This window comes from Mastigoproctus giganteus, chromosome 4 (genome assembly GCF_048544385.1).
Source record: "Mastigoproctus giganteus isolate SK-2022 chromosome 4, ASM4854438v1, whole genome shotgun sequence".
Taxonomy (NCBI): domain Eukaryota; kingdom Metazoa; phylum Arthropoda; class Arachnida; order Uropygi; family Thelyphonidae; genus Mastigoproctus; species Mastigoproctus giganteus.
Window position 1 is genome coordinate 232,916,562 of NC_143578.1, and position 25,062 is coordinate 232,941,623.

Sequence of the window (25,062 nt, forward strand, 5' to 3'; positions counted from 1 at the left end):
TAAATTCTCCCTTCGAATTTAAAAGCAAAATTTAAATAATAAAACTATAATAGATCAAATTAAAACAAAACATCCCCAAAAAGGGAAAAAAAGAAATAAAAAACAACTTGGGCCTCGATATTATTAAAAATACGTTAATAATAAATGAAGTGTGGCGCCATCTATCGATGGATAAATACATTACTAACGAACCTACTATTTATTTATTTATTTTTATCTCTTTTAAAGTACTATCTTTGGCATAAAATTGGACGTTATTAAGCATCGACCTTATAAAAATACGTTTTAGTTTTGTATAGCAAATATTTTCATCCAAATATTAAGTTACTATCAATACAAATTTAAGAATTTGAATTTTAAAAATATCTAGAGGAAACTTTACCAATTATCAAACAAGGACAGATTTATGGGACGGCGTTAAATTATTATTTTAGCCGATCTCGATACGTTTAAAGTGCAAGTAATATTTCCTTAGCATTATGTAGCTAATATCATCATCCTGCATCGAATTTCTGCTCGAAAAGAAGAATGTCCATTAGCAAGAATGCGAATTGATTTTAGGAACATTTTTATTTGGGCATCTCTCGTGTAACTCTTCCTTTTGGAGTAGTAGCTGGAGATCGTTGTCTATAGAGGGCGCTGATGGGCCTTTCCATCGTATAATAATCTCCTTCGTCCATATCATCATTCTCGGTACGAATCTCCATTTTTTGCACTATGAGACGTAGCAATTGCAATTGCTGTTCCATCATCTTGGACAGGTCTTTGAGTCTGACGAAAATAAAATAAATATAAAAAAGGTAAGCGTTTTGTAGATGGGTATTAATATAAGTTTAATTTAAAATACACATGGAATTCAAAAGTACATCACCAAGGGTGTCAAGACTACTACTCAGGATTTCTAAGAGGTATAAGCTAAAGGTTATAATGATTTATGCACCAACATCGAGCCATGATGATGAAGAGGTTGAAGAAATGTACACCGAAATTGAGAGTCTTCTAGATGAGCAGAAAACTCACTACACTATCATTATGGGAGCCTTCAATGCTAAGGTTGGAAAGAGCCAAAACAGCGCAGAAAGGGGTACTATAGGAAATTTTGGAATTGGTGAAAGAAATGAAAGAGGGGAAAGACTTGTGGAATTTTCAGAATCTAGAGAAATGTCAGTAATGAACACTTTTTTCAAGAAAAGGGGTGAACAGAAAGTGGACATGGAAGAGCCCAAATGGATTAAAAACTAATGAGATTGACTTCATCCTCACTAACAGAAGATATATCGTGAATAATGTTACTGTCCTGAATAAGCTAAATGTTGGAAGTGATCACAGAATGGTAAGATGCACACTTGATATAGATGTAGGAAAGGAAAGGAAAAAACTGACTCGAGTAAATAATACAAAGGTCTTTGAAATAACAGAGGAGGAGAAAAAGCAGTATGTACTGGAACTTAAGAACAAGTTTGAGCTTCTGCAGACTGCTCAGGACCAAGATATCGACGAGGGATATTACAACTTTCTGAAAGTGATAAAGCCCAAGAAACCTATAGGGAAAAAGAAATCCAAAGAAGAAAAAATCAGTCAAGAAACATTTGTCATGATGAACCGAAGACGACAAATGAAGAGCAAGCAAGCAAAACACTGAGAAGGAGAAAATTGAGTATACTGAGTTATGCAAAGCCATTAGAAAGAGCCTCAGAGAGGACATAAGAAAATTTAACACAAGAAAAATAGAACAAGCATTATGGGAAAACAAAGGATTTAAATCAGCAGCCATGATATCCTTCCTGATGAGGAAGAACATGCGTTGAAGAAAATGAAGAATTAGAAAGCTCCGGGGGAAGATGAAGTTACTGCAGAGTTGTTAAAATGGGGAGGAAGAGACATGACACAAAAACGGACAAGACTCTTCACAAAATGCATTAGGAAAGGTGTGATGCCTAAGCAGTGGAATAATGCAATCATAGTTTTGCTGCATAAGAAAGGAGATAAATCAGAAATTGGAAATTATAGACCAATTAGCTTGTTATCCCACATCTACAAGTTGTTCACAAGGGTCATTACTAACAGATTAGAAAGAATACTTGATGAGAATCAACCGAAAGAGCAAGCTGGCTTTAGGACAGGATTCTCAACTATGGATCACCTTCACGTAATATCACAGCTAATGGAGAAAGCGAATGAATATAAAACACCATTATGCATGGCATTTGTGGATTATGAAAAGGCATTTGACTCCATACAGCATAAGGCAATGTTTCGGGCACTGCAAAGACAAAGCATAGATACCCCATATATTATGATTTTGGAGAAAATATACGAGAGTGCTACCTCCTTTATTAGACTAGACAAAGACAGTAGCAAATTTAAAATCGAGAAAGGAGTTCGACAAGGAGACACAACATCTCCGAAGCTGTTTACTGCTGCCCTTGAGGAAGCTTTAAGAAGATTCCCAGAAAGGAGTCAATATGAACGGAGAGTACCTAAACCATTTATGATTTGCAGATGATATTGTGGTCTTAAGCCGCGACCCCAAAGAATTAGAGGAAAATCTTAATCAGTTATGCACAGTTAGTATAGATTTTGGACTAAAGATGAATATGGCTAAAACAAAAGTAATGATGAACAAGTATGCCACAGAAAGGGAAATAATGATTGAAGGAGCAGTAATTGAAAAGGTGGAGTCATATACTTATCTGGGACATGGCTGGAAGTCAAGAGAAGAATAAATTTTGGATGGATAGCATTCAGGAAACATAGTCACATACTGAAGAGCAATATCCCAGTTTGTCTGAAACGTAAAATAATGAATTAATGTATACTCCCCACCATGACTTATGGAAGTGAAACTTGGGCACTCACCAAAAGAATGAAAGAGAAGCTGAGAACTACACAGCGAAGAAAGGAACGAATTATATTGGGAATCAGACTGTTAGATAAGAAGAGAAACACATGGATTAGGCAGCAAACTCAAGTAAAGGACATTCTTATCAAAACTAAAGAACTAAAATGGTCTTGGGCAGGACACGTAGCTTAAAGACATGATGACAGATGGACTAAGAAAATAACAGAATGGTACCCCAGAGGAGCTAGAAGAAAACTTGGAAGACAAAGGCGGAGATGGACAGATGAAATTCATGAGTTTTTGGGTAGTAAATGGATGGCCAGTGCTCAAAACAGAAGGAACTGGAAAGTTGCTGGAGAGGCCTTCATCCTGCAGTGGATTGAAAATGGCTGATGATGATGATGATGATGATGAATTTAAAATAAATATTTTATATTTATTAAAATTTGTTTTTACGATAATTTTTAAAATTTTAAATTTATAAAGTAAAAAATTACTGTTTTGAATTTAATTTTAAAAAATTATTTTTTTATTTTAAATTTAAAAATTTTTGAATTTTTATTTATTTATTTTTTTTTAATTTTATTTTTTAAAAATATTATGAAGTAATTTTTTTAAAATTACATTTTAATTTTTTTATTTTTTAAACTTTTTAATTTTTCTTTTTTTATTCAATTTTTTATTTTAATATTTTACATTTTAATTTTAATTTTAATTTTTTAAATGTTAATTTCTTTTTTTTTCTTTAAATTTTTTAAATTTTAATTTCACATTTTTAATTTTTAAAATTCGATTTTTACTTTCTCTTTTGTCCAAAAAGCTCGGAATACATATCATCTGATACACCATCTGCCCCATCAGGTATACGACATGGCTGGTCCAGTTTGTCTTCCTTGGTATTGGCAAACCATCTTTGCAAAGCGGTCCACTGAAATATTCCAAAGACAGGACACATCATTATACTAAAAAGTAAATCATGAAACAATGATTTCATGGTTGTAAAGCAAACGTTATGTTTTAATTTGGTAAACTTTTTCATTACTATTAATCCATAAAAAAATCTCCAAGAATGGGTTCCAAAAAACGAATTTGATTTACTTCAACTTACTACATATGATGGTTGACATTTTTTATTTGGATATTCGTAAACTTCAGTTGTATCAACCATTTTCAAAAACCTTTTGGGAAGCTTTCTCTCCAGATCTGTGTGCATTTCAACCTGCCAAAAATAATAAAGATAAAACAGTAACCCATGGCATGAATAAATTTGAATATCATAAAGGGTTAGATTAAAAATCTCAACTAGGATTCATTTACCTGCATAGTAATACGTTTCATCTGAGCATTCTTCCTTACTGTTTCAATGTCTCCTACAGCCAGGCCAATCTATAAAATCAAATGTTTTCATTAAACCTCAAATGGAAGGAATCCTATTACATACAATTAAACCAAGCATACGCATAATACACAAAAGTGTACTTTGTTAGATTTGTCTATGCAGAGATCAATATAAGATTCATCAACATCCAAATGATTGTATAATGTCCATCAATATCAAGTCCCAATATTGGATATCGGAACCTCACATTGATAGACCTTATATAACCTTTTTATAGTAATTTTCTGACATATTAGAAATAGTTGAGCCGTGTTTGTTATCTAAAACATTGTCCAGAAAAGGAAAGAGAGTTTTGACCATTTGTTTTGAGAAGACAGAGGAGAGATGCCTTTGAAACTAACAATGGATCTTGGCCGAGCTACTTTATTAAGTTTGACGAGACCATATATGGAAAGAAGATTGTAATGTTCATTCTGTGAATCTCTCCCTCATCTGAGATCTTGTTTTTGATGTGCTTAGGAGGATCGAATTTTAATTTCTTGGTCATAAAGTATTCTGAGAGTCATTGATCGCGTTGCCACGTTCTTGATGTATTCATCTTTGTCATCCCTACGGTGTCACTTTTATCGGCTTTGGGTGATAATATCTTCATCGGCTTTTGAATGTTTCCTCGCCTGTCTTTCACGTTTTGCAATTTTTATCCAATATTGATTCTGTCCCTTTTATCGTTCGTTGATGGCAGTAATAGTCTCCTTTCTGTTGTCCCCTTTAGTGAATGACTTCTTCTGTTTTATAGCGAAGTCCTTTGTGAGCATGGACTTCATTATAAGTGGTCCCTGTGACACGCAATCAAAACGAGGTTTCATTAGATCTAACTTTTCCTTTTAATTTTAACTTTATCTGCAGTGTCCAATCAAAAGTCATGGGACATGTACTTACCAGTAGATTCATCAGCAGAATTGGCATAAACACAGCAAATATCATGAGGAACCAGGTAGCGGCAATTATCTGATTACTAAAAGGTCGGCCCAGATCTCGTAGTGGACGCAGGTATGTTCCCAGAAAATCAATCTCTCCAAGCATCATTGTTGATACTCTCACCAAGGAAATGGTAGGGCTGTAGAATCCTTTGTATTCGAGATCCTGATGGATAAAATTTTAAACAATCTTTACAACTTGCTGGTCACAAGTTAAATTATTTACATGGTTAGCATAGTTATTGATATGAGAAATACAATAGGTAGCTCAAAGCCATTCTTCTTCCTGCCTACTCCATACTGGCATAATGGAGAAAGAAAGAGGCAGAAAGAGTCCAGTATTTAAATCTTTTGGGGGGCAAGAATATAAAATAATATAAAATAATGTACGTTCTCTAAACATCAAATGTTTCAAGGTCACACAGCCTTTATCAGCATGCCATGATTGAACTTGACTAATACGTACCTTGATGGTAGCCAGCAGTATGTAAAAACTGAGTCCAAATGCAATAATTAACACTGAAAATACAAACATTACCCTAAGTAATGTAGACAGAATTTCTAAGAACATCACCACGTATAGGCCAATCCGGTTGAATCTAAAAGAAAATACAAAAAAAATGTAAGAAATATAATTAAGACAACATTGGGTAATTTTGTCTTAATTACAATGGGTAACTTCGCGTTGAGGAAATTTTCAGATTGAACTCACCTCTGCAGATACAGAAGATAATTGAACCAAGCTAAGAATACTGCAATGGCAGCCATGATGAACTGAGTACTGGGATCAAGGAAATCGCTGAAGGAGTGTCCAACTGCCATCATACCTGAAGAAATATACAGTACCCACTCTCCAAGGTTGACAAAATCCGTGAAATATTTTGTTCGCTGTTAAAATAACCAGAAATATTTATTACTAAATAATAGTAGTTTATTATTTAATTAATAATTAAAATGATAATTGATCCTAATGATCACTTGACTTACCTGTTGATACATTTGACAGAATTCTTTGAAGATATTGAGGACCACAAAAACCAACACAACCGTTGATGTAACGGAATGTAGTGACTCCTATAGGATAAGAATACAAGAACATGGTAAAATAGCAGTTTTAATCTAAAATTATATTGCGAAGACAATTTTAATAGATTTAATTACCTTCTTTGGTGGACAATGGATAAACCGTTCGTGAGATGTACTATTTCTTTGGCCCAAAGAATTTTCTTCTCCTAGAGGAACTTGCTGATCTTCCATTAACTGAACAGCATTGGTGGTAATAAAGGCCAGAAATACGGTATAAATAGCCAGATTCATCAAGTGGAAATACATGCCATACGAGTTCCTAAAAAGAGAAAATTGTATTATGTTGCTTTTATAAATTTACTAATCAATAGATCGTGACATAAATGGTTTTAGGAGTGATTTTATTGACGATGTAACCACATTTACCATTTTGATTCAAGGTACTTGCAACAGAGGGGATGGGACATGAGTTCTTCTCTTCGGTACCTCACCATAATCTGAAGGATTGTAAAAATAATGAATACATTAACCATAAATAAATATAATACATCTAAGTGAAACTTGTAGGAAAGTTCTTCATTGCCATTATGAAATATATTACTTACGTTCATGACTGGTAGGGGCGTTTCTGTAGCTGGAATCATGTCATTGGTTTTTCCTGTGTCTTGCAAATACTGGAAATTGTATTTTATCTAAAAAAGAAGGTTAATAAGCGAGAACAAGACTTATAAAAGATAGTTAATATTAAATGATCAAAATCGGAGGGAAATTTCTGGATATTTTTCACTTACGAAATATGATTTGCAGTCCAGGTTGGAGTTGGATTTCACGACACCCTGGTCAAGTACAGCCTGTTTTAATCACAGGAAAAAAAAAGGCCTTTTAAATGCCCTGATAGCTCTCGGGTAAATATAATAACAAAGAGTAAATTTGGTGAAATCATTATGAAATAAATAATTTTATCTTTAAAATGGTTACCATCATTACTTCTGGCATGACAGCAGTAAGGCCTTCCAAAAGACAACTATATTTTTTGGTGTGACACCACATTACTTCTGAACTTCTGAAAAATATAAAGGATGCGCATTACAAGAGAATCCATCCTCCATTATCCATAGCAGGCCAAAGCAAATTTTACATTTTAAAAAATAAATTGGATCAAAGGATTCAATGGCGTACCTGGTGTCGTGGGTTACCATGGCCATGGCGACATCGCTGTGTTTATAGTCAAGGGCACAGTCAGTGGCGGCCATGTCCTGGTTATTACGTAGTATCTTGCAGTTAAGGCTTAGGAGGAAACTAGCAGCTGATGGCTTGTTGTGGATGGCCGTTAGGTGGAGCGCACTGTTCTAGAAAAATGAAATTGTTAACTGTAACACGAGATGGTTAATAGCTATGCCATTTCTTCTAACGCTACAATATTGTCATAATTAGACGGATTTAAAATGAGTTGTATGGATTCATTGAAGTTTATGATTCATCTACACTCACTGGTCAAATTATTAGAAACCTTTATTGTGATCAAACCAAGTCCCAACTTACATTTAGATACTGTACGTTTTATCCGTTCATCATTTAAAGATGTTTATATAATTTTTTGGCCAGTAAGTGTATTTACGTACCCCATCTCGATCTGTTTGGTCCAGAAGATGAGAATGAACAGCCAGCAGTTGTTCCATTGTGTGTGTGTAGCCATTCAAAGAACAGTAGTGAAGAGGTGTTCGACCTTTGTGATCTCTGTAAAGATTAAGGAAAACGTAAAAAAGAATTTATTCAAGAAATATATACTAATAATTATTTTGTGCTCATAAAATATCAAAAAAAATTGATTTAACAACTATTAGAAAATAACGATTAAGAAAATCCTAATTTGATTATTAATTTTAACGCTAGATGGCAGCAGTTGCAGAACGCTGAAAATCGTTAAGAGATAGAGGGAAAGAAATTCTGGTATCTTTGATGGTTACCTGTGCAACAGTGCTCCCTTAATTAGCAGTAATTGAACGACCCGGGTGTGCCCATTAAGCGACGCTATATGTAGAGGGGTCATTCCTTCACCGTCCATCTCATTAATTATGAGATGCCCTTTCTCTGTTTCCAAAAGGTGACGCACAGTATTGTAGCGGCCATACCTGAAAATAAACATTTGTTTATTTATTAATCGCGGTGTCACTCTTTGAAGATAGAGAATATTTATTCGGAAAGGTCAGTCAGAGTCAATTACCTCGCTGCAAAATGTAAAGGTGACTGGTTTTCATTGTTTTTTAAATTAATTATAGCGCCGAGATGAATTAAACTCTGAATGGTCTTCAGGTGTCCATTGCGCGATGCATAGTGCATTGGGGTGCACCCACAAGCGTCTTTTTCGTTAAGTAAATGACCAAAATCGCAAAGCCTCTGTAAAAGAAAATATTCGTCTTAAATAACCAATTTTAGTTTTCATAACAGGAATATAGAAATACAGTTTTATTTTCTGCCAAGAGATGGCAGCACTAGTGAATGTAATTTTATATTTTGCCAAGATATGGCAGCACTAGTGAGTATAGTTTTATTTTTGCACAGCAGATGGCAGCACTAGTGGAAGCCATTAATTAATGGCGATTAGATTATTTTTTGAAGGTATTTTAATGATGAAAATAATTGGTTTAAGAATAGTTTTAATAGTTAATTTATATTATATTTTAGAAGATTAATTCGGGACTATACCTTTTGTATTTCGGTGCAAAAGTCGTGCAGACAGCCCCCACTAATTACGATGTAGTGCAGCACATTGCGATGGCAGTTGTCCCTATGAGTGACGTTGGCCCCGAGACGAAAGAGCATCATGGTAGTCTTCCAAGCGCCCCTAGCGGCAGCTAGAAGTAGTACACATCTTCCTTCTTTGTCTTCGGCATTCATATCTGCCCCCTTTAAAGGAATTGAAAAGTATTGATATTAGTAAAAGGGAATGCACGCCCTTAGTTTAATAATAAATTATAAAATGAATTAAATTTAGTTTAGCGAAATTCGAAATTAATCTGGAAAGTCTCTGAGAGGCATCAGTAAAGAAATTTTCAAGATTAAAAATGATGCTAGAACTAGGGGACATAATTCAAGTTAAGGGGGGAATGTTTAGATTGGACTGCAGGAAGTTTTATTTTAGCCAGCGAGTTATAAATTACTGGAATAAGTTGCCTACATGGGTGGCAGAGGCTGACAGTTTGGGGAAATTCAAAGGTCTTCTGGATAGTACCTTCGGGTGAGGGAAACGCATAGGATGATAGGTTTAATTTCCTTTTCTTTTATTAATTATTTTTATTTTTTATCATTGTTTTATTCGGTTTTTTTTTTTTTTTGGCTGGTGCAGCATGAGCCATAGCTTTCTTGCACCATGCGGCCATTACTAATACTAATACTAAGTCTACAGAAAACCAAGAACAATGGCCGAAGTAAATGTGGCAATCTGGTAAATGTGGTAAATGTGTCACTCTCGCTTTTCATCTCGTTCTTCCCTCCTTCCTCTTTCTCCATCTTATCCTATTTCTCTTTCTTTTTTGTCTACCGTTCTTTCCTATCCCTCTCTCTTCTTCTCTGTCTTGTTTTCCTTTTTTTGTTTGTGTCCTCTCTCTCTCTCATCTCTTCCTTTTATACATTTTGTTCTCTTTCCGTTCTTTTTCCCTTCTTTTTCTTTCTCTCTTTCTATATTTTTCTCTTTCACTCTTACTCACTTTCTTTCTTCATGGCCTCTCACTCTTTTTTCTCTTTTACTTCTTTTTTTTCTATATTTCACATCACTTAGGGCTCTCTCTTTTCTTCTCGTTCTTCGTCTCTTTCTCTCTTTTAGTCAATTTTCCTTATTTACTTTCTTTTTTGTCTACCATTCTTCTCCAACTCTCTCTTTCCTCTTTTGTCTCTCTCTCTCTCTCTCTCTCTCTCTCTCTCTCTCTCTCTCTCTCTCTCTCTCAACCATTTTGTTCTCCTTTCTCTTTTATCCCTTCCCCTTCTTTTTCCGTTTCTCTTTCTCTTCCTATTTTTTCTCTTCCACTCTCTTTCTTTCTTTCTTTCTTTCTTTCCATCTTTCTGTCTGTTTCATACTCGTTCTATATCTTTCTCTTTCCCTCACTTTTCGTTATGTAAATGACCAAAACCGCAAACCCACTGTAAAAGAAACATTGGCATTCAATATCCATTTATTTTTAATCATAGGAATATAATTTTATCTTTCCATTTTTCTCTTTTACTGCCTATCTTTCTTTGTCTCTCACTCTCTATCTTTTTTCCTCTTTCACGCTATTTCTCTCTTTCTTTCTTTCTTTCGCTGTGTTTCCCTCTTTATTCCACTCGCTCTCTTCTTTTACTGATTTCTGTTCCCTTCTTTCTTTCACTCTCTTTCTAACTTTTCTCACTCATTCTATCATCTTGTTCTTTTTCTCCTCTTTCTTTTTTAGCTTCTTTCTCTTCCACTTTCTCTTTCTTTATGTTATTTCTCTCTTTCACTTTTTTCCTTAATATCTTTCTGTCTTTTCCACTCTCTTTTCATCTTTCTTTTTTAATGTTGATCTTCCTTTGTCTTTCACTCCCTTCGTAGCTTTCTTTCTATCTTTCATTCTGCGTATGTCTGTATTTTTCTGCGCTTTATCCATTTAGTTTTTTCTGGCCTTCTTTTTCTCATATTTCTCTCTGTCTCTATTTTGCCTTGTTTCTTTTCTTTCTTTTATCCGTTTTGAATCTTTTTAAATCTCTCTCTTTCAGTTTCTTTCTACCTTTCTCGCTCTTTTACACTGTTTCCAGCTTTCTTTCGTGTCACCTCTCTTTCTCTCTCTCTCTCTTCATAAAATGTACAAAAAAATTGGTACAAAAAGACAGAGATAGCTCTTACCTGTATCACCAAGTACTCCACCAGATCGGGATGGTCAAACATGGCAGCACAGTGAAGAGGGGTCATCTTCTGGGCATCGCTGATGTTCAGACAGAGCAGCTTCTGTTCGGGTTGGGCTTCGAACATCAATTTCACCATTTCGATCGCTCCCTGGGCACACGCCAAGTGCACCGGAGTTGACAGATCGTGTTGCTGGGTGCTGATGATCGCTCCACTCTCCAGACATAATTTCACAGCCTGCAAAACAAAGTTCGTTCATTACCATCTTGAAAGATGATCACCAAAGAATTTCGCAACCCAATATTCAAATGAGCGCTTAATTATGATCGCATAATTTATTTAACGAACCGTTGCTGTTTGACTTTGCTAATTTAATCAGCGAAAACTGAAGACGCAATTGATTCAAGGGTTTCTCAACGCCTTCCAGCGTTCTTACACCACTCATCTCAAGACGCCAGTCTGGGTTGTCCAGAAAAAGATTAAAAAAATTACAAATGATCCACAAATACCTTCTTACCTTTATATCACCGGCGTGGACCGCAGAATGCAATGGCACATTTCCTTCGGCATCGTACAGTTTCATCATGTTCTCCCTCTTCACTCCAACGGATTCAGCTACAAAAGAACAAACCTTTTCAATAGATAGGAACGATTTCAGCAACTCATATAAAAATAGTGTCTGCACATTAATGGTAAATAAATGGCCAACATTCCTTTGAAAATAATCTTTAAACTCTGGTGATGTCACTTTGTCCAAGAGGTACCCCTCCGGTGATATCTGGAACTATAAGGGTTGATATTATTGGGTAGGAGCATCGGCAACTAAGGCCATGTTGCTCCGTGTATATTGTCTGTAAATTGCGCGTGTTCTGAGGTTCCATCTGGTGGACGAAAAACCAGAGTTTCCGGGATAAAAACCATGCTGTTCTCGCCTGAGACTGACTAATTCTGCCACGTTGTGAAAAAGATCCATAAAAATTCCTCCCACCATCGACGGAATTCGAACTCAGGTCTTTTCCACCCGGTGTGGAGAGGACGGCGATTGTGCCAACTGTGATACCCACGAGTTCAACTATAAGAGGATGATCAGTTTCACCATGGTACGTACAATGTACTCAGTATGGGATTTGATGTGAGGAAAGAAAACTTACCATAGCTCAAATTATAGGAATATTTTGAGATCATGATAAGACTATAAGATGGATCGCAGAGGGTTGTGATTAATGGATGCTCTTCGGATTGGTGTAATATCAGAAGTGAGATTTTCCAAGGATATTGAGAGACCACCTTTGTTTTTGAATTTCATAAATTACATTTCAAAGGGGATAGAGGGCATAATATCCAAATTTTCAGATGATGTCAAGATCGGTGGATAAGTTAATGATCAAACCCAAACAGACCATTTAGAGGCCGACTTAGATAGACTTTCAAGGATGGTCAGAAAAGGGACAACTATGTTGTAGTACGGCAAAATGCAAGGTCATATAGTTGGGGAACACCCTGGTGGGTAGCATAGTTGGCAAAATCGTCGTCCTTCCCACACTGGATGGAAAAAACCTGAGTTCGAATCCCGTCAATGACAGGAGGAATTTTTATGCCTCTTTTTCACAATGTGGCTGCTGCTGTTAGTCGGTTTCAGGCGTAGGTAGCATGGTTTTTTTTTGCCGGGAACTCTGGTTTTTCGTCCAGTAAAGTGAAAATCAACCTCAGAACAGACTCAATTTACAGACAATATACACGGAGCAACATGGCCTCAGTCGCCGATGCTCCTAAAACCCTACAACAACCAACAAACCAACTTGGGAAACAACAACAACCTTAGTTTCATGGACACTTATCCAAAACAATTAATTAAAGAACTATAAATCGAAATTTGAAAGGTAAGTTGGACATTGTTAATTTTGAAGAACAAACATCCCCTGTCTTGAACAGCAATGTCCAAAACATTTGAGAATATAGTGTACATAACAACCAGAGGACAACCAGTACCGGGTTGGGTTAAAGTTGAACTCCAAGTTATCTTTGTTTTTAGCCTTCGATTTCGTAATTGCGATGGGCTTGTGGTAACAACTACTAGTTAACCTGCAGCAATTATCTGGGTGTCACATGTATGGCCTTGAAAGTACGATGAGAATAACCCCAGGAAGTTTCCTCTCATCTGTCAATTCTGAGCTAACTGGTTTTGTAGGCGCTGTGAGAATGCCGTTAGCATACACGAGAAAAATTCAGACTCAAAGAATCCAGCCAAGCAGGATCAAGCCAAACGTTGGAGGGATGACACCATACAATACCACGTGGCCCCATGACATTAAACTGGAAAACAACTCGTATAAAAGAGTGTGTAATAAACAAAAATAAAAATGCATGAAAATCAAAAGTACAAAGAAACCAAACGTGTTTCCCTCCTCACGTGCGCAATATCCAGTTGACCTTTGAATTACTCCAAGCTTCAGCCATCCATGGAAATTTAATCCTATAATTAACAACTCGCTGGATAAAATAAAATTTTCTGCAAAGTCATGGTCAGCCTGGACCATCATAAAGGACTGAGATTAGGACTGGGCATACTCATCTCACTCACTTATGTCTATTAACTAATGACAACGCTCCCCAATGTACATCATGTTAAGTACAAGTGACCATTCGCTTGTACTTAACATAATTCGCTTTTGAAGCGGGTGGACTGTCCCCACTTTCAAAGCATCCCCTTAAACACCTTTAAATCAATTGCTAATACGTAGTCATCAATAAATTTAATGCAGATTCTGGGAAATGATCCTAATAAAAAAGAACTATTTACTTTCCTAAATCGAATAGGAATATATGATAAAATATAGTTATTATTTCATATAACCATTAGAAAGACACAATATAGTCCTAACACCCTATGTGTCGTTAAACTCGACAACAACAACAACCCTGAATTCAAACTACGGACTTCCACAACAACAGATGAAAGGTTTTCCAGCAATCAACCACCCGCAGGCTGAAAACAAACCTTCCAGATCTATCCTGCAACCATCCTCCCTTAATTTAAATTTTTGCCCCATGACGTGTGCAGTGCGAGCAAGTGGAAGAATGCCATCAGCATTGAGTGTGCTCAATCCATTCAAAGCCTTAAACACCTCAATCAGATCACCTTGCAAGTGTCTAGTCTCCAGATGCTGCAATTGGTAGAACTGAAGTCTTTCTTCGCAAGAAAGGCTTCAGTACACGTTCCCGCAAATCTAAATCCTTCATAAATGAGGCCTCCAGACTTGCACGCGGTACTCAAGATTTGGCCAGATCATTACTTATACCAAGTATAATCAAGTAGGAGCATGTATGCTTGCATGCATACCAATGCTAGAAGTATAGTAAATAAATTTGATGAATTTGAAGTGCTGGTCAAGACATCAAAGGCGGATATTGTTGGGACAGCAGAGACGTGGTGTCACACACATATAAGGAATGCAGAACTGGAATTTGGGGAGTACAATGTGTACAGAAAGGATAGACAGTATAGGAAGGGAGGAAGTGTCATGCTGTTAATTAAGAAAAACATAAAATCAAAAGAAGTGCATCCAGATGAACCGTGCACTGTTGAGTCAGTTTGGTGTGACATTATGTGAAAGCAAAAATTAGAGTAGGAGTGTGTTATAATGACTTGAATGAGTACAATGAACAATTGTACAGAGAAATAGAGTGGGCCAGTAAATCGGAATGTCTTATAATGGGGATTTTAACTTCCCAAATATTGACTGGAACTTGTGGGTTGGTCACTCACTCACTAGTCAGACTTCTTTTGTTTATTTATTGGATGATTGTTTTCTGCAGCAGCATGTTCGAGAGGCAACCAGAGAAAGTAATACTCTTGATCTGGTTATCAGCAGTGATCATTCCTGTATTAAGAATTTGCAGATAAAGGAACCACTAGGTGGCAGTGATCACAGTGTGCTGAAGTGGGATTTACTCAAAGAGGTAACTACCGTCAGGGGTAAAGGAAAGGGTTTTTGCTTCCGTAAAGGTGAGTAGTGGTCTCAGACAGTTTTTAAATTCTGTACAGTGGGACCAACTGACGATGTTACCAACAGTAAATTCTAAGTGGAAAGCATTCAAGGAATTAATCGTGGATGCTACTAAAAGTTTCATACCTATTAAGAAATATTGTTCAAGGTTTAGGCCTAAATGGTTATCAAGCGACTCAGAAGCCTATGGCAGATATAAGCTAGTCTGTAATCAAGTCACAAATGAGGTTAAGCAGGCGAAGGCAGATTACGAGAATTCTTTGGCAAAAGATGGTAAGAAAAACAGCAAGGATTTCTTTACTTATATAAACTCTAAAAGGAAGGGGATGAATCTGATTGGTCCACTTGACATCGATCGTTCGACTGTTGATGATCCTGCTCAGATAGCAAACAAACTGAATGAGTATTTTGCATCCACATTCACACGTGAGGAATTATTAAGGTTTCAAAATACAACAAGGTTATCAAATTGTAGCAGTGTGCTTAATGATTTTGTAATAACTGAGAGTAAAGTGGAGGAGAAATTGTTGAAGTTAAACATAAGAAAAGCACTTGGGATGGATGGGATCTATCCAGTTATATTAAAGGAGGCGGCAAAGCAACTAAGCAAACCCTTAGCCATAATTATGAGAGCATCCTTGGACTCAGGGGAGGTTCCCACGGACTGGAGATGTGTAAATGTATCCCCAATTCACAAAGGGGGATCGAAGGGTGACACGAGTAATTACAGCCCAGTTAGTTTAACTTCTGTTCCGGATAAAATAATGGATTCGCTGGTTAAAGATGCATGGCAGGATCATCTAGACAAGACTGCAGCAATAATTCAGACACAGCATGGGTTTGTTAAGGGAAAGTCTTGTCTGACAAATTTGATTGGTTATTATGATGTGGTCACAAAGGAACTGGATGCAAAAAATAATTTTGATATCATATACTTGGATTTCAGGAAAGCTTTAGACACTGTTGCGCATGGAAGACTATTGTACACATTGGAGCAGAATGGTATTAAAGGTAAGTTGCTACAATGGATAAAAGGATGGTTAAGTGGGAGAAGACAGAGGGTGGTAATCAATGGGTGCTGCTCTTCGTGGACTAATGTTATTAGTGTAGTCCCAAAGGTTTCGGTGTTGGGTCCACTGTTGTTTTGTATATTTATCAATGATATTGATGAAGATATATCAGGCTTAGTGTCGAAGTTTTCAGATGATACAAAGGTCGGCAGGGTTGTTAATGACAGTAATGGCAGTGTGCTACTGCAACAGGAGCTAAATAATTTGGGCAGATTGCCTAAGAAATGGCAAATGAAGTTTAACCTTGACAAATGCAAAGTACTGCATATGGGAAGAAGTAACCCCAGAGAAACGTACCAACTGTGTGGTACTACACTTAAGGTGGTAGAAAATGAATAAGACCTGGGAGTAATTGTGCAGACAGATATGAAGTTTTCTGAGCAAAGCAGACAGGCTGCCAGGGCAGGTCATGGGGTTTTGTCAATAATATATAGGAATTTTGCTAGCAGGGAAAAGGAGGTGATTGTCCCTCTGTATAAGGCAATGGTCAGGCCACGCCTTGAGTACTGCGTACAGGTCTGGAGGCCTCATTTTAGGAAGGATGTAGATTTACTTGAGCGTGTACAGAGAAGGGCAACAAGATTGGTGAGGGGAATGAAATGATCCTCTTATCAAGAGAGGCTTAAGTTCTGCAAATTGCAGTGGCTGGAGACTAGGCACCTGCGCGGTGATCTGATTGAGGTGTATAAGGCCTTGAATATGTTGAGCACGCTGAATTCTGATGGGATCCTTCCACTAGAATAGATGTGCGGAAATTTGCCTTTAGCCAGCGGGTGGTTAATTGCTGGAACAAACTTCCATCTGTCGTTGGGGAAGTTGACAGGTTAAATAAATTTAAGGAGGAACTGGACAGGCATTTGGAGGGAATGGTGTGATTTTTTTTATTTTATTATTATTGTTTTATTTTATTTTATTTTATTTATTTATTTTTTGGCTGATGCTGCATAAGTTCATACAGTTGCTTTCTTGCATCACATGCCACTACTACTACTACTACTACTACCTGCTTATCTCTGCTAGCAAAATTCTTGTGTGTCATTGACAACACCCCATGAGATGTCATGGCCGCCTACACTGCTCAGAGAATTTCATATCTGAGTTCCACTACTCTGAGCAAAGTACCACACACTTGGCACGCTACTCTGGGGTTCATTATCATTATCATCATCAGCCATTTTCAATTCACTGCAGGATGAAAGCCATTGAACAAAACAGTTCCTTCTGTTTTGTGCAATGACCTGTTCGGCAAACGTAGACATTAATCATCTTATATCCTCATAAATATCATTAATAATGACTATATAAAACAACTATGGGCCAAGCGCCGAACCCTGGTGACTCCAGTAATAATTAATTAGTTATTAGTTGAATCCCAACTAATTAGTCTACGAAGAACAGTGTCCATCGATTACCGCTCTCTGTCTTTTCCCACTCAACCACCATTTTATCCATTGTAGCAACTTGCCCTTAATGCCATATTGCTCCAATTTGTACAGTAGTCTTCCATGTGCAACAGTATCAAAAGTTTCCTGAAATCCAAGTATATGATATCAAAATTATTTTTTGCATCCAGTTCCTTTGTAACCACATCATAATGTCCTATCAAATTTGTCAGACAACACTTTCCCTTTACAAACCCATGCTGTGTCTGAATTATTGTTGCAGTCTTATCTAGATGATCTTGCAATGCATCTTTAACCTGTGACTCCATTATTTTACCCGGAACAGAAGTTAAACTAACTGATCTGTAATTACTCATGACACCTTTTGATCTCCCTTTGCGAATTGGGGAAGTATTTTCACATATCCCTCCACAGGGACCTTCCCAAATCCTAAGGCGTTCTCATAATTATGGCTAATGTTTTGTTACCCCCCCCCCCGTTGCTGCCTCCCTTAATTTGTCAGAGACTTTTTGAAATCTGCGACATCCTCCTGTATATCCTCTCTCCCAAAGCTAGGAGTTTTCAAATCTTCTAACATTGCCTCGATAGCATCAGCACCCTTGATAGCTTGCACCCTTTCTATTTAAGTGTATCCCATCCCTGGAAGCAGTTTCTCCTGTTAACAAGCACACACCACTCTGAGATAAAGTTTACCTCAATGAACATTGCGCAGTCGCTCCAGGGTCGAATTGATTGAGAAGTCGCTCAACATGTATTCTCTTCTGTTGTGTTTCTGCAGGATTGCAGGTATTTTCAAATTAAATCCTAACTCGCGACTTTTTGCCAACATTACCTAATACTTGTTAGATAAGTCCTCATATCTCCTACTCTTTATATCATTGGTTCAAAGGTGTACAACAAAGGTACACCCAGCCAGATACACCCTGGTCCTATTCCACCTATCCTTTTTGCTCAATATAGTCCCACTTTTACGACAGTCGAGTCACCGACAACAACTACCTCCTGTACGACCAGCACATTTTGCCTTGGGGATTGCCGATGTGTTACCTGATGCACATGTGAGGGCGCTGGCGTTAAGTTAAGCAGCTGAGAACTTGAGGGCCCCATTTTAATTTCTTCGAAGGAATCCACTCTATTCTTCGAGTTCTCATAAACGTTCACTGGTACGCTGAGTTCGCTTCTAATTTCCTTATACTCTTTGCGCCGAACACACAGAAAGACGTCCCCATTGGCAGTATCAAGTCCGATTCCTGATAGTCCCGCAAACATTGCCCAAATAGCACATTCTGTATGGCCGAGACTCGCGGCATACGAATATATCAATACTATAACAATGGCGGCAAAATTCGAAAATTCTTATCATGATTCTTGAATTCTGTCTTGATTATTCTGAAGAAGAACTTTCTTGTTCTTTGGTTCTCGTGCAGGAAAAACTCATAGGCCTCTCCCATTGTCACCCAGCCGCAGTAAGGGTGTTGACAAATATCAAAAAATGAATTAATTAAACTGAAAACAATTTCAAAAAGCAAATTAAAAATTTCAAATATGTTGATTATTTTATTGCTGAAGGAACCAAGGTCATGAGGCGTATTTCATTTTATTTTGACAAAATAGCTCAGTGTTTCTAAACAGGTTTATGAAGTTTGTGCATTAAATTAGTGGCCTTGTTTCAAAGAACAAAGAATGTTCAAGTATACCGGATGGCTGGTACTATGAAAGACATGGAAGTCCATGAAAGTCTCGACATATATAAAACAATAAAATCGGAAATATATTATATTTCGTTGAAAGATTTAACAAAGCTACTAGAAACCATAATGGGATGAAATATCAGCGTTAATAGGACATTATGATCTCTACAGAAGCAGAAACAATGCACTGGAAGGCACTACTTGTGTTTCATGGTCGGATGGATTTATGTTATTAACTTTTTTGTATTTTTCATAACTCTATTTTTAATTAACCACCTCAACTTGCCAAGAGGAAAGTTAATAAACGAACAACAGCAAACCGATCTGTCACGGTTGGGTTGTAGTAACCTTTCAAAGTGAACGTGAAGATCAAATATTTGGAGTTCTCAGAGCACCTGATCGAACACGCACAATTAAGGCACTCCACCCTGTGCGATTGGCCTCTGATACTACCATGACGGCTCCTAAACTTTCATTCGCTTCACTGTTTGGTATCCAGTCACGACATCGCTATCCATCCAAGCACAAGACAATCGCTCATGCTGACCCCTTATGGACGGATGGATGACATATACAACAGAGGAGAAATCGATTAACAGGATAAAAAACCACTTCGGATTGGATATACTTGAACAAACACGAAGTACAACCCACTCTTCCACATCTACTTAACGCATGTTTGGGGAATCTGGTCCACTTTTGTTACAACGAAAATTAAATTTATGTCCATTTAATCATAAAATAGTAAGAAGGAACACGACTATTTTGAGAAACAATGTGGTACACATATAGCTAAGCGCATATTACTCGAGAGTGATTACTGAATTATGACCATCTACTAAATACCGTGTTGGGCAACCGTTCACGTGGATAACACCACTGTCGCATAGGCTTGACTTCGTTAGATGTCTGTAGTCGTGCGTAAGGATCTGCAGCCATGCCACGCTTTTCACAGTATCGGAAGACATGACAGTTTCATGTCCATATACCTCACTTCCTCTTCCAAAACATCCCACGAGTATTCAATCGCATGTTAGGTGAATTTGGAGACCAACTAAGATGGGTGATATCTTCATTGTTTTCCTCAAACCAATTATGTACAGTGCGGCCCGATGACAAGGCCCATTATTGTCTTTGAAGATATCGTTTCTGTTCGAAAAAAAAGGCAACATGGTAGAGTCCACATGGTATCCTAAGAGCTGCCGGTAGATCTTATCAATGAATCGTTGGTTCATACGCACCAGGAGTCCTAGTTCTTGCCAGCAAAACATGCCCCATATTAACCCCATAGTGGACACCATACACGATGGGTCCATGGACTCGTGTTGCTTGCGCCCCAAGAATGCGTCATTCGGCGTGTTGCGTTTTGAACTCATCCAACCAGCACACTCGTTTGCAGTCTTCCAGTGTCCAATCAGCCTATTGGACACTGGAAGAACCATAATTTTTGGCAATGTAGTTTACATCAAACCGGTATGCAGATTTTTTGGACTGCCCATAAATTATTAAAACGATGAAAGGTGAAAGCTGCTAAGGCAATCTTTAAAATAAATATCATTGAAGTATTAATATAGACAATTACTTACCTGAGATAAGAAAATGTACAGTCCATACAAAAAAAATTCACTACCATAAATTAACAGTAATCAATATTTGCGCATAATTAGGGAGGAGAAATGAAAGACAAACATACCAAGCCTTGACAGTATGTAATCAACGTGGCTAATGAGGAGAACCTTATTTAAAATCTAAGCGTCTTTGGGTTATCCAACCATAAGCCGTTAATTAGACGAATGAAAGGGGTCAGCGTTGTTTGACATCGCATTATGCAGAACGAATATTGTTTTAAAGCTAGCAAAGCGACATCTCGAAGTTGTTTTGAAAACATACGAGGTTAGATTAGATGGACTTTTCGACCAACATGGAAAGCGTTCATCAATTACCACACATAAATACAGAGACCATACATCGTAAATTGTGATCAAAAGCGAACTCACCCCAATCCAACATCACTTTCATCGCATTGGCCGACGCGTTTCTTGCAGCCTCGTGAATAGGGTAGTAACCATTATCGCAAGGAGTTCTGGGACAGCATCTTAAATCTCTGAGCTGAAGAAAGAAAAACAAGGAAACACGTACACTTATTGCTCAAAATATCAGAAGCTTTCATTAATGGTGTTCGCAAAACAAACATGGTACAGTACATAGAAATAAAATTCGACTAACCAAAACTCTTGTACACTCCGGATAATCGAATATCGCTGCGAGGTGTAGAGCAGTTCTTCCATGTTTCCCCCTCAAGGTGATATCCACTTGCGACTTATATTTCACCATTTCCTGTTAATGACATTGATTAGAGTGAAGAGAAACACAAAAGAAACGTATTCTTGATTGTGATAAACTCTTTCTTTCAGAAAAATGTGCTCCCCAATATAATCCTTCCCTTATATAACTCTCAGATTACTGCTCCACTATTTACCTTAACTACTCCCACTTACCTCAAGAACCTTGACCATGTTCAGCTCCGTAGCTAGATGTACAGCGCCTTTCATCTCGTTATTGAGGATGGATGAGTCTGCACCGTGCAACAAGAGGAAGTTTAGCGTCTCTATACTTTCTGTCTCCACCGCCAGATGCAGTGCTGTGTTTCCAGCGTTGTCTTGGGCGTTAATATCTGGAAAAGATTTATATAAGTAAGAAGAAAAATATTTACTTAGCTTTCCTCGCGAAGTGCAGCCAAAAGGAAAAGGGGCTTATTATTAAGAAATCATTGGAGAAGACGGATCCAGTTGATCAAATCGGCACAATAATTTTTCATTTGATTTATGGATCCATGTACATACCTGATTTATGCGTTAGGCACTTATTCATTTGATTTAATTTATAATTTTTCTAGATATAGGGAGTATGCGCGTTGAACAATAAAATTCAAAGAGACGATATTTGAATTTTATTACACCTCCTGTGGACATCTTCACCCCTAAATTGAGAAAGAAAGGTTTCAGTATGAAAATTCTCATCATGCATTCATAAGAAGTGGGACATAAACTCCAAAGAGCAGTGGATGGTACTTGTTTGTCAAGGACATAAAAGCAATCTTCGATATCGGTCTATTGGAAGAATATCATCTTATAAACATGAACACAAAGATACTCAACTCAGTCAAGAGTCTCAAAGACTACATGCATTATTTATTCGCTTCCAGGAAAGGAGGCTCTGGTAATATTTTACCGGGAGGGATGTTTACTATAGAGAAAAAGGATAATCACCCATTTGAAAATGGCCCTTCACCAAGAGGTGTGAATATTTTGGTTTCATAGCGATTGTAGATGATGGCCTCCATCTGCAAATTACGTAGACGCTCATAAACGAACGACAAGAGTAATCTGACACTTTACATCTCTAATTCATATTTAAATAAACTTATAAAATATGGCTCGCGAAGATTTTGGACTAATCATGTGACCCACCAAATAAAATAACTACTCTACAGAATGACTGCATCTTACTTGCAAAGATAATCCACTTTATTCATCGGATTTGACCCTCCACTTGGTTATTCTACTTACAGGGAGTCTCAAGGATCCGAAGTAAAGAGAGCCATAATCGATTCCAATTATACAGAATGACAAAATATAAAAATGTATTTTGTAATAATTAAAAGAATTCTGTGAGTTTGGCGTTGGACACTGAATGGATGCTGACTCATTTGTGGAATGGGTTCGGACTGCTTAGGAAGACAGTGGGAGTATTACAGAAGCCAGCAATTTAGGAACTATCCTCCCCGAGAGGTATTGTTCCCCCATCATGTGGTCGCATTACTCCTTATTAGTCCATTATCAAATAGTCTTTATTGATTACATTGGACCATTAAGTTTAACAGTACAATAATAGAGTCCATAAAAGTGAAGAATCTTTTCAATGAATGGGAGTTTAATCTTTTCTGCAGTGTAGTGCAATACCAAAGCAACTTGTGTTTAACGCAAAATCTATTCTGCTCTGGATATTAAGATCAACATTTAGAAAACTGCTTAAATCCTTCTAATACTAATTTAAACTATTTGAGCATTAAATTTAAATATAATCACGATGAGCTTACCTCCACCATGTTCCACAATGAACTCTACAATCTCTACCCTGTTTCGCGATGCTGCCACATGGATAACTGTCCGGCCCTTGCTATCTTGGTGTTTCAAACGACTATCATCAAGGAGGTAGTATTTTTCAAACTCTCCTAGATTACCTGCTTCTGCAACCTACACACAACAAAGATGAAAATTACCACACATTCGATGAATATTATGACATTAGTTAGAAAAATTTCCCCTTCATCCGTTGCCATAGAAACCGCTACCGTTCGCGTGTCACTTATAAAACAACCAAAAGAAAACTGCGCAAGCTTTTCGGAGAACCAAACGATAAAGTTGTAGGTATGCAAAAACAGAAGACGTATTAACATAACAAACGCTGGGAGGCTTTATCTCAAGAAAAAACACCATTTGGATGCACGCATGCGTACTTGACACTTGAATAAATCAACCCAGAAATAAATAACCTACCGAAAACAACATATCATAGTCGATCTCCCGTTCTTGACCTATCAGAAAGGGTACTTGCAGTTTTTCAAGGAATCGGGTCATCTTCTGCTGAGGGTCTTGAATCAATGGAACCACCTTCATCTTGAAACTTTGGGAAAACTCTCTTCTCTTGTCACTTGCCATGAGTGGCGCTCTTCCAGACAAAACTCTGCACCCGCAGTAACACTGTCTACCTTCACGTCATCTCCTGTGATCCTCTGGCAAACAATACCCTCCTATTTCATTACGGATTGCCAACACCTGGCCACTGAGCATGCGTAACCCACTCACATAAGCGCTCGTGAGAAAACTGTACTTGTTTCGATATCACAACCTGTGGAATCGCAAAGCAGGATAAGTAAGAAAACAGAGTGAAAGAGAAGATCCCATCACGTGCTGTTTTAGAAAAGTCCAATTGAAGACACTTCCAAAAATATCTAAGTAATTAATTAGGGACTCCCTCTTTGGGTATTTATTTAAGAGGACATCCATAAAAATTTCATTATGGATGAATTGGACTTAAAAGGAATTTGGTTTGCATGAAGAATTGTAGATGGTGTCAAAATCGGCTACAAACCAAAATGGAGCCTAAAAAAATGGTTATTCCTCTTTACTCTGAACTGTGTGTAGAACATCAACACTTCAGTGGTTTGTTTTTACCATGTTTGGATTTATCCAACATGTCAATAACTATCTAAAGAAGGCGTGTTTCTCTGATGAAGCATTTCATTAGTGAAATATGATTCAGGTCATGGGAACCACCGCATATGGTTCTCAGAGAACAATGGATTATAAATGGACATTATTGTGGTATTTCGTTACAAGAGCTATTGGCATTTTCTTCATTTAGAAATCAATAAATAGAACAATTTATTTTTTAATGTTTAGGAGAATTAAATGCATCTACAGCTGAAGGATTACCACCCAAACGTTGTTTTTCAATAGAGTTCGACTCAACTTTAGATTCATGCCGTCTGCGAAAATAAAGCTGCTTTTCCAGATCGTTGGATTCGTCATATGATAAAAAATTACATGACCAGCGCGGTCTAATGACCTCACCCCAATTTAGGTTTTGAATATTAATAGTAAGATTATTGTGTACGCAATTGCCTTGCTGAGATAAAATACTTATTTTGTTTTTAAAACACTTCAAGTTTCCGGATTGAGAAAAACATCTATTTTAATCAATTTTTATAATGATAAAAATCTCCAATATACACTGGACTGATCTGTGACGCTGTTGAAGGCCCAATGTCCGGAATGGCTGATATA

General features: G+C 37.2%; 1 protein-coding gene across 1 annotated transcript in view; it reads right to left on the reverse strand.

Moving 5' to 3' along the window:
* Nucleotides 1–459: 459 nt before the first annotated feature.
* Nucleotides 460–25,062, reverse strand: part of LOC150087486 (transient receptor potential cation channel subfamily A member 1-like) — a 53,319-nt gene continuing 28,716 nt past the window's right edge. The window contains exons 2-25 of the mRNA XM_090372101.1: nt 23,313–23,469; nt 21,712–21,887; nt 21,440–21,550; nt 21,211–21,322; nt 11,560–11,657; nt 11,043–11,279; nt 8,891–9,091; nt 8,409–8,581; nt 8,152–8,316; nt 7,807–7,921; nt 7,364–7,533; nt 7,163–7,247; nt 6,976–7,035; nt 6,790–6,876; nt 6,611–6,681; nt 6,320–6,503; nt 6,146–6,232; nt 5,871–6,046; nt 5,625–5,757; nt 5,121–5,324; nt 4,160–4,228; nt 3,951–4,061; nt 3,643–3,770; nt 460–771 (exon numbers count right to left, since the gene is read on the reverse strand). Coding sequence (XP_090228227.1) covers nt 570–771; nt 3,643–3,770; nt 3,951–4,061; nt 4,160–4,228; nt 5,121–5,324; nt 5,625–5,757; nt 5,871–6,046; nt 6,146–6,232; nt 6,320–6,503; nt 6,611–6,681; nt 6,790–6,876; nt 6,976–7,035; nt 7,163–7,247; nt 7,364–7,533; nt 7,807–7,921; nt 8,152–8,316; nt 8,409–8,581; nt 8,891–9,091; nt 11,043–11,279; nt 11,560–11,657; nt 21,211–21,322; nt 21,440–21,550; nt 21,712–21,887; nt 23,313–23,469 — 3,312 coding nt within the window. The 3' untranslated portion in view covers nt 460–569. The remainder of the gene's footprint in view (nt 772–3,642; nt 3,771–3,950; nt 4,062–4,159; nt 4,229–5,120; nt 5,325–5,624; nt 5,758–5,870; nt 6,047–6,145; nt 6,233–6,319; nt 6,504–6,610; nt 6,682–6,789; nt 6,877–6,975; nt 7,036–7,162; nt 7,248–7,363; nt 7,534–7,806; nt 7,922–8,151; nt 8,317–8,408; nt 8,582–8,890; nt 9,092–11,042; nt 11,280–11,559; nt 11,658–21,210; nt 21,323–21,439; nt 21,551–21,711; nt 21,888–23,312; nt 23,470–25,062) is intronic.